At 45.2% G+C, this 13346-nt stretch overlaps 1 protein-coding gene across 1 annotated transcript in view; it reads right to left on the bottom strand.

The window, feature by feature from the left end:
• Positions 1-13346, bottom strand: part of slc6a8 (solute carrier family 6 member 8) — a 131182-nt gene that overhangs the window by 52301 nt on the left and 65535 nt on the right. The window contains exon 3 of the mRNA XM_013132722.4: positions 283-547. Coding sequence (XP_012988176.2) covers positions 283-547 — 265 coding nt within the window. The remainder of the gene's footprint in view (positions 1-282; positions 548-13346) is intronic.

Here is a 13346-nt window from a genome sequence, read left to right as displayed (position 1 = left end):
CTAATGAGTTCTTTAAGATATTAATTTTGTAATGTCCTTTACAAAAAGAAATCATACTGGTGAGTTTTGACAGATGTTATTTTGTGCCACTATTTAAAAAATGTAAATGGTTTCAAAACAAATGTCCTTGTTAAACTTTGACACAGTCGTCTGTCATAAATGGCACACCATTTTTCATCTAAGCATTTGTTATTGACAAAATAATCCATTCATTATGCTTTTTTCACACACATATATAAACATACACATTTTATACTGGGAGAAAGGAAATGAAGAACTTACTCCCAGAATTCAATTATGGGAGAACGCCCATCTGCCAGCTCCTCACATGTCAAGTTGCCGTAGGTAGTGTTGCCGATGGTGCCATTCAGACAGTCTTCGTGGTGGAAGATTTCGATGCAACTGGGCGTGTTCCAGGTGTTGTCACAGGTAGACCAGGGCAGGGTAGAGTTAAAGGACTTGATGAAGTAGTAGAAGGCCCAGGCTAGGACCATGATGTAGTAGGTGTTACAGAAGAACACGATGACCATGGAGGCATACCCGAGTCCTACAATGATCAAGGATTCATTTAAACAGTTTATTGTTCTGTACTGAGGAGGCACAGCTTGCTCATACAAGAATTACAATATCAGTCAAACCATTGGAACTTCATTGATTTGAAAGAGAAACACCAAAAGCCTAATAACAGAAAATACAATTAACAGCTTGGGTAATATAACCCCATTGTTGGTGTTAGCAACCATTAAAACCACATCCATATCACCTACGGTGGTCCAGTGGTCTAGAGTTAGATTCCGGCCTACTGCTTATTTCACCACACTCTAACTTGCCCACTGCCATGGCATTAATAATAAAGAATAAAAATATACTGTAAAAATGAATTATACAGTGGGGAGAACAAGTGTTTGATACACAGCCGATTTGGCAGGTTTTCCTACTTATGAAGCATGTAGTGGTCTGTAATTTATATCATAGGTACACTTCAACTGTGAGAGGCGGAATAAAAAAAAGAAATCCAGCAAATCACATTGTATGATTTTTAAATCCATCCATCTTCTTCCGCTTATCCGGGGCCGGGTCGCAAGGGCAGCAGTCTAAGCAGAGATGCCCAGACAACCCTCTACCTAGACACTTCCTCCAGCTCTTCCGGGGGGACACTGAGGAGTTCCCATGCCAGCCGGGAGACATAGTCCCTCCAGCGTGTCCTAGGTCTTCCCCGGGGTCTCCTCCCGGTGGGACGGGCCCGGGAAGGCGTTCAAGAGGAATCCGGAACAGATGCCCAAGCCACCTCAGCTGACCCCTCTCGATGTGGAGGAGCAGCGGCTCTACTCTGAGCTCCTCCCGGGTGACCGAGCTTTTCACCCTCTCTCTAAGGGATCGCCCAGCCACCCTGCGGAGAAAGCTAATTTCGGCCGCCTGTATCCGGGATCTTGTCCTTTCGGTCAAGACCAAAAGCTCATGACCATAGGTGAGAGTAGGAATGTAGATTGACCGGTAAATCGAGAGCTTCGCCTTGCGGCTCAGCTCTTTCTTCACCACGACAGACCTATACATCGACCGCATTACTGCAGAAGCTGCACCGATCCGTCTGTCAATCTCCCATTCTATCCTTCCCTCACTCGTGAACAAGACCCCTAGATACTTAAACTCCTCCACTTGAGGCAGGCACTCTCCACCAACCTGAAGTGGGCAAGCCACCCTTTTCCGACTGAGAACCATGGCCTCGGATTTGGAGGTACTGATTCTATCCCCACCGCTTCACACTCGGCTGCAAACCGTCCAAGTGCATGCTGAAGGTCCTGGTTTGAAGGGGCCAACACGACAACATCATCCGCAAAGAGCAGAGACGAAATCGTGTGGTCCCCAAACCTGACACCCTCCGGCCCCTGGCTGCGCCTAGAAATTCTGTCCATAAAAATTACGAACAGAACCGGTGACAAAGGGCAGCCCTGCCGGAGTCCAACATGCACTGGAAACAAGTCTGACTTACTGCCGGCAATGCGGACCAAGCTCCTGCTTCGGTCGTACAGGGACCTGACAGCCCTTAGCAAAGGACCCAGGACCCCATATTCCCGAAGCACCCTCCGCAGGATGCCGCGAGGGACACAGTCGAATGCCTTCTCCAAATCCACAAAACTCCCATGAACCCTCCAGCACCCCGTAGAGGGTATAGAGCTGGTCCAGTGTTCTACGGCCCGGACGAAAACCACACTGTTCCTCCTGAATCCTAGGTTCTACTATCGGCCGTATTCTCCTCTCCAGTACCCTGGCATAGACATTCCCGGGGAGGCTGAGAAGTGTGATCCCCCTGTAGTTGGAACACACCCTCCGGTCCCCCTTCTTAAAAAGAGGGACCACCACCCCGGTCTGCCATCCCAGAGGCACTGTCCCCGACCGCCACGCGATGTTGCACAGGCGTGTCAACCAAGACAGCCCCACAACATCCAGAGACTTGAGGTACTCAGGGCGGATCTCATCCACCCCCGATGCCTTGCCACCGAGTAGTTTCTTGCCTACCTCTGTGACTTAAGCCCGGGTGATGGACGAGTCCACCTCTGAGCCCTCATCCTCTGCTTCCTTAATGGAAGACGTAACGGCGGGATTGAGGGGATCCTCGAAGTACTCCATCCACCGCCCGACGACATCCCCAGTTGAGGTCAACAGCTGCCCACCTCTACTGTAAACAGCGCTGTTAGGGCACTGTTTCCCTCTCCTGAGGCGCCAGACGTTTTGCCAGAATTTCTTCGAGGCCAGCCGATAGTCCTTCTCCATGGCCTCACCGAACTCCTCCCAGGCAGCTGCCTCAGGAGTCCCACAAGCCAACCAGGCCTGATAGGACTCCTTCTTCAGCTTGACGGCATCCCTTACTTCCGGTGTCCAACACCGGGTTCGGGGATTGCCGCCTCGACAGGCACCAGAGACCTTACGGCCACAGCTCCGACCGGCCGCTTCGACAATGGCGGTGGAGAACATGGTCCACTCGGACTCAATATCTCCAGCCTCCCTCGGGAACCAGTCGAAGTTCTATCAGAGGTGGGAGTTAAAGATCTCTCTGACAGGAGACTTGGCCAGACGTTCCCAGCAGACCCTTACAGTATGCTTGGACCTGCCGAGTCTGTCCAGCTTCCTCCCCCGCCATCGGATCCAACTCACCATCAGGTGGTGATCAGTTGACAGCTCCGCCCCTCTCTTCACCCGAGTGTCCAAGACATACGGCCACAGGTCAGATGAAACAACAACAAAGTCGATCATCGACCTACGGCCTAGGGTGTCCTGGTGCCACGTGCACTGACGGTGTTCGTTATGGACAAATAGTGACTAGCACGGAAGTCCAATAACTGAACACCGCTCGGGTTCAGATCAGGGGGGCCGTTCCTCCCAATCACGCCCCTCCAGGTGTCACTGTTGTTGCCCACGTGGGCGTTGAAGTCCCCCAGTAGAACGATGGAGTCTCCAGTCGGAGCACTTTCCAGCACCCCTCCCAGAGACTCCAAGAAGATCGGGTACTCTGCACTGCTGTTCGGCCCATAGGCACAAACAACAGTGAGAGACCTATCTCCGACCCGTAGGCACAGGGAAATGACCCTCTCGTTCACCGGGGTAAACTCCAACACATGGCGGCAAAGCTGGGGAGCTATGAGCAAACCCACACCAACCCGCCACCTCTCACCATGGGCAACTCGAGAGTGGTGAAGAGTCTATCCTCTCTCAAGGAGTGTGGTTCCAGAGCCCAAGCCGTGCATAGAGGTGATCCCGACTATCTCTAGTCGGAACCTCTCAACCTCACGCACAATCTCAGGCTCCTTCCCCGCCAGCGAGGTGACGTTCCACGTCCCTAGAGCTAGTTTCCGTGTCCAGGGATCGAGTTGTCGAGGCCCCTGCATTCGACTGCCGCCCGATCCTCTACGCATCAACCCCTTATGGTTCCTCCTGCAGGTGGTGAGCCCACAGGAAGGCGGCCCCACGTCGCAACTTCGGGCTGAGCCTGGCCGGACCCCGTGGGGAAAGGCCCAGCCACCAGGCACTCGCATACGAGCCCCAACCCCGGGCCTGGCTCCAGGGTGTGGCCCCGGCTGCACCATACCGGGCGACGTCACGGTCCTCAAAATGTTTTTCATCATTAAAGGGTTTTGATTTTTAAATAATTAATATTATTGCATGACATAGGTATTTGATCACCTACCAACCAGTAAGAATTCCGTCTCTCACAGAGCTGTTAGTTATTCTTTAAGAAGCCTTCCTGTTCTGCACTCATTACCTGTATTAACTGCACCTGTTTGAACTCCTGCAGCGCACGCAAGATCCCCCTGCTCAAGCCACCGCATGTCCAGGCCCGTCTGAAGTTCGCCAATGACCATCTGGATTATCCAGAGGAGGAATTGGAGAAGGTCATGTGGTCTGATGAGACAAAAATTTGCTTTTTGGTCTAAACTCCACTCGCCGTGTTTGGAGGAAGAAGAAGGATGAGTACAACCCCAAAAACACCATCCCAACCGTGAAGCATGGAGGTGGAAACATCATTCTTTGGGGATGCTTTTCTGCAAAGGAGACAGGACGACTGCACTGTATTGAGGGGAGGACGGATGGGGCCATGTAACACGAGATCTTGGCCTTCAACCTTCTTCCCTCAGTAAGAGCATTGAAGATGGGTAGTGGCTGGGTCTTCCAGCATGACAATGACCCGAAACACACAGCCAGGGCAACTAAGGAGTGGCTCCGTAAGAAGCATCTCAAGGTCCTGCCGTGGCCTAGCCAGACTCCAGACCTGAACCCAATAGAACATCTTTGGAGGGAGCTGAAAGTCTGTATTGCCCAGCGACAGCCCCGTAACCTGAAGGATCTGGAGAAGGTCTGTATGGAGGAGTGGGCCAAAATCCCTGCTGCAGTGTGTGCAAACCTGGTCAAGAACTACAGGAAACGTATGATCTCTGTAATGGCAAACAAAGGTTTCTGTACTAATTATTAAGTTCTGCTTTTCTGATGTATCAAATACTTATGTCATACACTGCATATTAATTACTTAAAAATCATACAATGTGATTTTCTGGATTTTTGTTTTAGATTCCGTCACTCACAGTTGAAGAGTACCTATGATAGAAAATACAGACTTCTACATGCTTTGTAAGTGGGAAAACCTGCAAAATTGGCAGTGTATAAAATACTTGTTCTCCGCACTGTATTATATTTTCCAGCCTTCATTCACTGCGATTTTTTGCAGTAGAACCTCGGATTCAGGAGGAACAGTGTGGTTTTCGTCCGGGCCGTGGAACACTGGACCAGCTCTATACCCTCTACGGGGTGTTGGAGGGTTCATGGGAGTTTGCCCAACCAATCTACATGTGTTTTGTGGATTTGGAGAAGACATTCGACTGTGTCCCTCACGGCATCCTGTGGAGAGTTCTTCGGGAATATGGGGTCCTGGGTCCTTTGCTAAGGGCTGTCAGGTCCCTGTACCACTGAAGCAGGAGCTTGGTCCTCATTGCCGGCAGTAAGTCATACTTGTTCCCAGTGCATGTTGGACTCCGGCAGGGCTGCCCTTTGTCGCTGGTTCTGTTTGTAATTTTTATGGACAGAATTTCTAGGCGCAGCCAGGGGCCGGAGGGTGTCAGGTTTGGGGACCACACGATTTCGTCTCTGCTCTTTGCGGATGATGTTGTCGTGTTGGCCCCTTCAAACCAGGACCTTCAGCATGCACTGGGACGGTTTGCAGCCGAGTGTTAAGCGGTAGGGATGTGAATCAGTACCTCCAAATCCGAGGCCATGGTCCTCAGTCGGAAAAGGGTGGCTTGCCCACTTCAGGTTGGTGGAGAGTGCCTGCCTCAAGTGGAGGAGTTTAAGTATCTAGGAGTCTTGTTCACGAGTGAGGGAAGGATGGAACGGGAGAAAGGACAAGATCCCGGATACAGGCGGCCAAAATGAGCTTACTCCGCAGGGTGGCTAGGCGATCCCTTAGAGATAGGGTGAAAGGCTTGGTCACCCGGGAGGAGCTCAGAGTAGAGCCGCTGCTCCTCCACATCGAGAGGGGTCAGCTGAGGTGGCTTGGGCATCTGTTTCAGATGCCTTCCGGTCCCGTCCCACCGGGAGGAGACCCCGGGGAAGACCTAGGACACGCTGCAGGGACTATGTCTCCCGGAGGGACGCTGGAGGGACTGGGAGGCCTGGGAACGCCTCGGTGTCCCCCGGAAGAGCTGGAGGAAGTGTCTGGGGAGAGGGAAGTCTGGGCATCTCTGCTTAGACTGCTGCCCCCGTGACCTGGCCCCGGATAAGCGGAAGATGATAGATGGATGGATGGATGGATTTCACTGCGATATTTTGGGGGAGATTTCTTAATTGCATGTGTTTTTCATTAAAGGAAGAGCCTTAAATTAAATGTGATTAATAAAACGTCCTCTGGTTGCAAATAATCCTGAAAAATGTTTATGAAAAATATCTTTCTTAATTTGGATGCTTTTCTTAAAAATATTTTACCTAAATTAAAGGTAAGATCAAGCTGAAGAACGAATATGACTATAATTAGCAATATATGAATACCTTTTTGTGTAAATTGCTGAAAAGAAAATCCATGACCATCATTCTGTTATTTTCCACAACAACCCATTTAGCCCAAACTCACAAGGTGAAGGCATATATGCTGAGGACCTCTCTATATGTGAAGAGAGATCTACATTCTCTTCTGTTAATTTACAAATTGTTCCTACAGATACAGCATATATATTACTCCACTTAACAAGGATAAAACAAAAGAATATAGTACATAATATAGCAAAGTAACTTGCCTTTAATTTTCTGCAGAAGTGAAGCTGCAAAAGGAGCTCAGACATGACTACCATGTGGGAATTTTGTCACATCGTAAACAAAACATTGGGGAACCTCAATTGAATGTGGTACATACCATGCACATTTTGTGATGTCAATCAGTTGAGGGTTTTAAATTTGAAATTTTCTAACATGTCCTCCAAAGACGTCTAGCTAGCTTGTGCAGTAACAAATAATGTATATGTCACGGTGCACAATCGATTGGGGTTGTGTGTTTTCGCTGTGACAAAAAATATAAATTTGCTTAGATTGCATTTCACAAAGTTCTATCTAATTGCATTAGCATTAGAGTAAGAAAACCAGATGATGCTGCACGCTAGCTCAACCCTGCTCTCCAAATATAAGACAGTTGAGCGCATAAATAGACATTCCAAGAATTGGAGCGATATAGGAACTCTGGGAAATGTATAAAATTGTAGATTTCGGTCATTATTCCCCTCTAAACGTATTTATATCATGACTGTATGTTTTGCTTGAGGAAAATTTGTCTGTTTTTGATGTATGGGTTTGCGTTTGCTTGTTGAAATATTTTCTTTATGTTGGTGCGCAACAATTTAACTATATAAAAATGTACATCACGATAGTGTCTTTATTGTAATTGTGCAGATAACATTCTAGCTGCCTAACAACTGAGGTATGAATTAAAGTAGTCAGACAGCTTCAACATTCTAGGTGCAGCAGGCAGTGAACTGAAATTTTGACAGTAACACTTTATTTTGGCTCTGTATTCTACCACTTTGGATATGAAATGATAAATGTCATTAGGGTGCTTTTTTTCGACTGAGATTTAAATTGAGGTTATATTTAGTATTTAGAAATTAAAGAGCATTTTGTACATAACATTTTAAGGGTGTTAAAGGTTCACAATATGGCAAAATGTTATTACTTTATAATAAATTAGAGTTCAGGTGTTTCAGCCATAGCCATTACTCAGATGCATAAAATCAATCACATAGCCATGAAATCTCCATAGACAAACATTGGCAGTAAAATGGGTAGTACCGAAGAGTTTAAATGTGACACTGTCATAGGATGCCACCTTTGCCACAAGTTAGATAGTGAAATTTCTGCCCTACAACATCTACCACTGTCTAGCGTAAGTGCTATAATTGTGCTTCACAAAATGTGTTTCCATGTCTGAGCAGCTGTACGCAAGCTTCACATCAACATGCGTAATGCCAAGCACGTCGTCACGGGACTCAGTAGAAAACGTGTAGAAACATTCTCTAGAGTGATGAATCACATCACTGGCAGTCTATGGATTTCCTATCTGGCAGTATGATGGATGAATCTGGGTGTGGTGGATGCCAGGAGAACGCTACCTACCAGAATGCAAAGTGCCTACAGTAAAGTTTGGTGGTGGAGCGATAATGGTCTGGGGCTATGACCCCTTAGTTCCAGTGAAGGGTCATCTTAATGCTAGAGGATACAAACACGTTTAAGGCAATTGGGTGCTTCCAACTTTGTGGCAACAGTTTGGGGAAGGCCCTTTCCTGTTCCAGAATGACTGTGCCCCTGTGCACAAAGCCGGGTCCATAAAGACATGGTTTGACAGGGTTGGTGTGGAGGAAATTGAGTAGCCTGCTCAGGGCCCACTGAACATCTTTAAGGATAATTGGAGTGATGACTGCGAGCGAGGATTTCTCATCCAACGTCAGTGCCTGACTTCACAAATGCTTTTATGCTGAATGGGCACAAATTCCCAAAGAGAAACTCCAAAATCTTATGGCTTCCCAGAAGAGTGGTGGCTGTAATAGCTGCAAAGGGAGGGGCAACTGCATAGTAATGCCCATGTTTCTGGAATGGGATGTCCAACAACCTGATATGTGTGTGATGGTTGGTTGACCACATACTTTTGGCCATATTATGTACAATCCTGCTTCATATAAAGGTATGACACTGCATAAAATGTAAATACAAACAGAATGCAATGATGTGCAAATCATCTAAATCCTATATTGAATAGAAAATAGTACCAAGTAAATGTCAAATGTTGAAACTACATGCTCACTTTGAATTTAATTCCAGCAACACGTTTAAAAAAAAAAAGGCACCAAAAGACAGTCAATGAACCAGAAAATGACAACTTTATGTTTATTTACATATTTGATGATTCTTCAGTATTTAGTAAATTTTTGTCATCTTTTGCGGTAATGCATTATAACTGTGACTTGGTTTCTGGGGGGGTTCTCACTGTTAATCCTAGTGAGGACTGAGGGTGTTTTATTGAGACAGACACCGTGCCATGATATTGAGCCTTTTATAAATTTGTATTGTTTCTTTTCTTACATGAGAGATTTACAATTGCATTTACAGTGTTCTAACCCCTTTGTGTCTGTGCACCTTAACCATGATGTTCTGTGGAGACAATAATAGTCTGGTAAGTTCAAATAAGGAATGCAAGCAGGAACACATATTGTACAAGTTTATCTGAAAAGTATTGAAAAAGAATGGCATTGGACAGATTTAAAACTGTTTGCGGTGTGCCCCCGCAATGTAAATGGCTTACTGAGGAAATTAAGTCAAATGAATTGAAACGTAAATATGGTTCGTACCTATGTGCTCTATGGGCATATGATTATCAAGGTGTGATTGTGGAGAAAAAGGTCAAACGTGCTGACGTGACAGTAATGATTGATAAAATGAGTTTGGCCACCAATTGCTTTTGTGACTAATAGTGAGGATTTGTATAGTTCTGTATTTGATCCTGAGGACTTGAAGTCTAGGCCAGAAAAAAATCAGGAATCAGGAACAGAACGTGTTGTTGACTGAGAATAAATACTCCAAGATTTGTGATTACAGTGATGCTCCTGTCTCTATGCTCTATGCTCCTGTCTCCAACGCTGTATGGGCTACACGGCTCATGCTCACTCACTCTGTCCATCGCTAGTTCCTGTAATTGCTACATTCCCTGTAATTGCTACATTCCCTGTTGAGATCTCCTCGCCACGGGTGACAGGTACCTGTGGATTGATTGTCGCCACTAAGTTGCCTTCAGCTCTTGCTAAGGACCTGTCCGTGTCTATCACGATCCGGGGTAGCATGCATATGAACATTCTGCCTCAGACAAATTCTCAGTCAGAATTCCTAACTCCCGACAATCGTGTAGATATAGGTATTCAGAATAAACAGCGTATATCTGATTTGAAATTCAAACCTGTGGCTGTTATTCCTGATGCTCCTGTTCACATCAAATTGTCCCCATCTATTTCACCATGCCACATCTGCCAACAACTTGGCCATTAGCAAAAAAAAATCCCCAAAAGAAGCTACAGTATAGAGGAAAACGTACTTATCAATTTGATCTTGCACAGATCTAGAAACAATTGGGTGAACTGACAAAGGCTTTACTTGGTGCCAACATACACCACGCTCATGGAATGCATAGATAATAGTAGGGACAATAATGCCAAATAACTTTTTGCACTACTTGACACTTTTGATCTCACTCAACATGTGAAAGAGCGTACACACACTCAAGGCCACATTCTAGATCTGGTTATTTCAAAAGTTCTCAATATTTCCTCTGTCATGGTTACAGAATTGTTCATTTAATTTCTGTGTCTTTTTTGAATCACTTATCACCCCAAATGTTCCAGTAAACTCTGTTTCTGTTAAGAAAAGGTACATTCATGAGAGTAGCAACGCTCAGTTTATGGAAGCCATAGCTATCTCTCCAACAACAAGTCAGTTGATGTACTCATTGATAATTTTAATGCCAAAATACTGAATGTCTTGGATCATGTTGCACCGGTAAAGGTAAAGAAAACTATCAGCAAACAGAAAACACCATGGATGCTAAGCCCCCTGAAAAGAAAATGTTGGAAAGCGGAACATAAGTGGAGGAAAACCTAACTTCAAATTCACTATGACATCTATAAACAAAGCCTTGGTAGCTTCAACAATGAGTTACGCAGGGCCGGACCGCAACATTTATCTGGAATGATCAACAAGAATATCAATAATACCTGCACTCTATTTGTCATGGTCGACAAGCTTACAAACCCAATAAAGAAGATAGCATCAGAACTCATGTCCACTGTGAAATGTAATGATTTTGTGTATTTCTTTAGTGAAAACATTTAAAGTATTAGATGGACCATCAGAACTACACAGTCTAACAAGGACACTGTACCATCACTACAACCACCAAGACATAACTGGATTATTATGTCACAATTCAATACAATTGATCAAAAATCGCTAGAAGAAACAGTTCGACATCTTAAACCTTCTACATGGTGTCTCCACACGCTGCCATCAGACATTTTTAAAACAATTTTGAACTCTATAACAATGGACCTGCAGCAAATAGTTAATAGCTCTCTGCAATCAGGCACTGGATGCATCTATAATGAACAACTATAGACCTGTATCAAATCTCCCTTTTATAGCCAAGATCATTGAGAAGGTTTTCTTCAAACAACTCAGCAATGTTGTGACCTCAAGTGGTCTCTTAGACAAATTTCACCACAATACTGAAACGGCCCTGACTAAAGTTTTAAATGATATACTTCTGAATACTCATTCAGATAAAATAACAGTTCGAGTTATATTAGATTTCAGTGCAGCATTTGACATTGTAGATCATATAAAACTTATAGATAGGCTGGAAAATTGGGCAGGACTCTCCAGGACAGTCCTTGATTGGTTCAGATCTTATCTAGATGGCCAGAGTTACTTTGTCACCATTGGTAGTCATGAATCTGATAAGGTGGCTATGCAGAGTTCCACAGGGATCAGTTCTCGGACTGCTTCTGTTCAATCTGTATATGCTACCTCTGTGCCAAATTCTAGAGAACAACAACATTAACTACCACAGCTATGCCAATGATACTCAAATATATATGGCTCTCGAACCGTATAAGAACAGCTCAATAGACTCTCCGTGTCACTTTATAGAGCACATAAATATCTGGATGAACCAATATTGGCTACAATTTAACGAAGATAAAACTGAGATTATTGTGTTTGGCAACAAAAATAAAAGAACCAGTATTAGTAAAGAGCTGGATTCTCTGGCCCTTAAAACCAGGGATCAAGTGCGTAATCTTGGTGTTCTGACTCAGATTTAACCTCACATTTAACAGTCATATCAAATCGGTCAGACCAAGAGAAGCTCATCCATGCTTTTATCTCTAGTAGGGTTGACTACTGTAATGGCCTCTTAATTGGACTCCCCAAAAAGACTGTAAAACAGCTGCAGCTCATTCAGAATGCAGCTGCTAGAATGTTAACCAGGACCAAGAGAACAGAACACATCATTCCGGTTCTTAAATCTTTGCATTGGCTTCCAGTCAGCATTGGAATGCGAGGATTGAGATACCAGGGTGTTGAAGTTCATGCAGTCCCCCTGGAGACAATTGAGCTAAAGAATTGTAACAATCTGACTGATTTAATTCTATTGCATTTTGTATTTAAATCTTCACTGTAAAGCGCATTGAATTGCTTCTATGTATGAATTGTGCTATATAAATAAACATGCTTGCTTGCTTTGAGCAGATTTATGACTATTTGAAATTGGGGTGTTGGCCTTATGTAGATCCAGGCGCAGCGGTTTCTACTAAGGCCAATATCTGCCACATGCTTCCAATCAGCCACCCTTTCCACCATATCTGGTTGGTCCCTGTTAACCCTCACTGTTCCTGGGCTTGGCATTCTTTGTTCCAAATTTAACCTGCTTCTCTGATTACTTTCTTCCTTTCCCGGTCGCTAAAGCTCCAGAAAGATTTAGGAGACCACTGCACCTTTTCCTTTCCAAAAAAGTCGAAATGGAAAGTTTTGAGAGAGGAACAGAAGATTTCAATTTGCAGTGGTTTCTTAATTTTAACCTATCTGTTCCTCACTCAAAACCTTCCTTTTCGACTTTTTTGGAAAGGAAAGAAAAAGGTGCAGTGGTCTCTTGTTTTTTTTTTGGAGCTGTATGTCTCCAATTAAGATGGCCTGTCTAAGTTATAAATTTCTGTAGCCTACCACTCCCTCATTGTTATGAGGTGATGCACTGTTATGAATCTATAGAAATAGAACCGTTGTTATATCCCTGAGTATTCTGACTTTGCCAGAATCACTGAATGATGCACTGGGGGGTGTGGGAATCCAAGCACACGTAACTATGGGACATTTGACTATTCTTCCGGTGTCCCTTCCTGCATCAGGGATCCACCACCCTGCCTTTGGGACCATGAACTTTTTGAAAGGGTTGTAAGTCGAATCTAACACAGGGTACAATATCCACCTCCACACCCCACATGGGTCTCTGCCACTCCTCGCAAAGGCGGCTAATAAGACAGTTCCTAACCAGAGGTGTGCCAGATGGGGTACTGTTTTCGCTGCCCTCCCCATGTTTGTGTCTGGACTGCCTCCAAGGTTGAACCCTGCAGCCTCATGCCTGACACTGCTGTAAGGCCTGCTGTGAGTGGAGGGCAACCGGTGGTTTTTGATTGGGGCGGTCAAAAGGTGGGTGAGTGATGATAGAGTTTCCGTGGGTTGTCTTTCGGCTGGCAGTGTCTGGTAGCTGAGCTCTATGCCTT

This window comes from Esox lucius, chromosome 12 (genome assembly GCF_011004845.1).
Source record: "Esox lucius isolate fEsoLuc1 chromosome 12, fEsoLuc1.pri, whole genome shotgun sequence".
NCBI lineage: Eukaryota > Metazoa > Chordata > Actinopteri > Esociformes > Esocidae > Esox > Esox lucius.
Note: the sequence above shows the minus strand (reverse complement) of the source record. Positions and strands in the feature narration are given on the sequence as shown.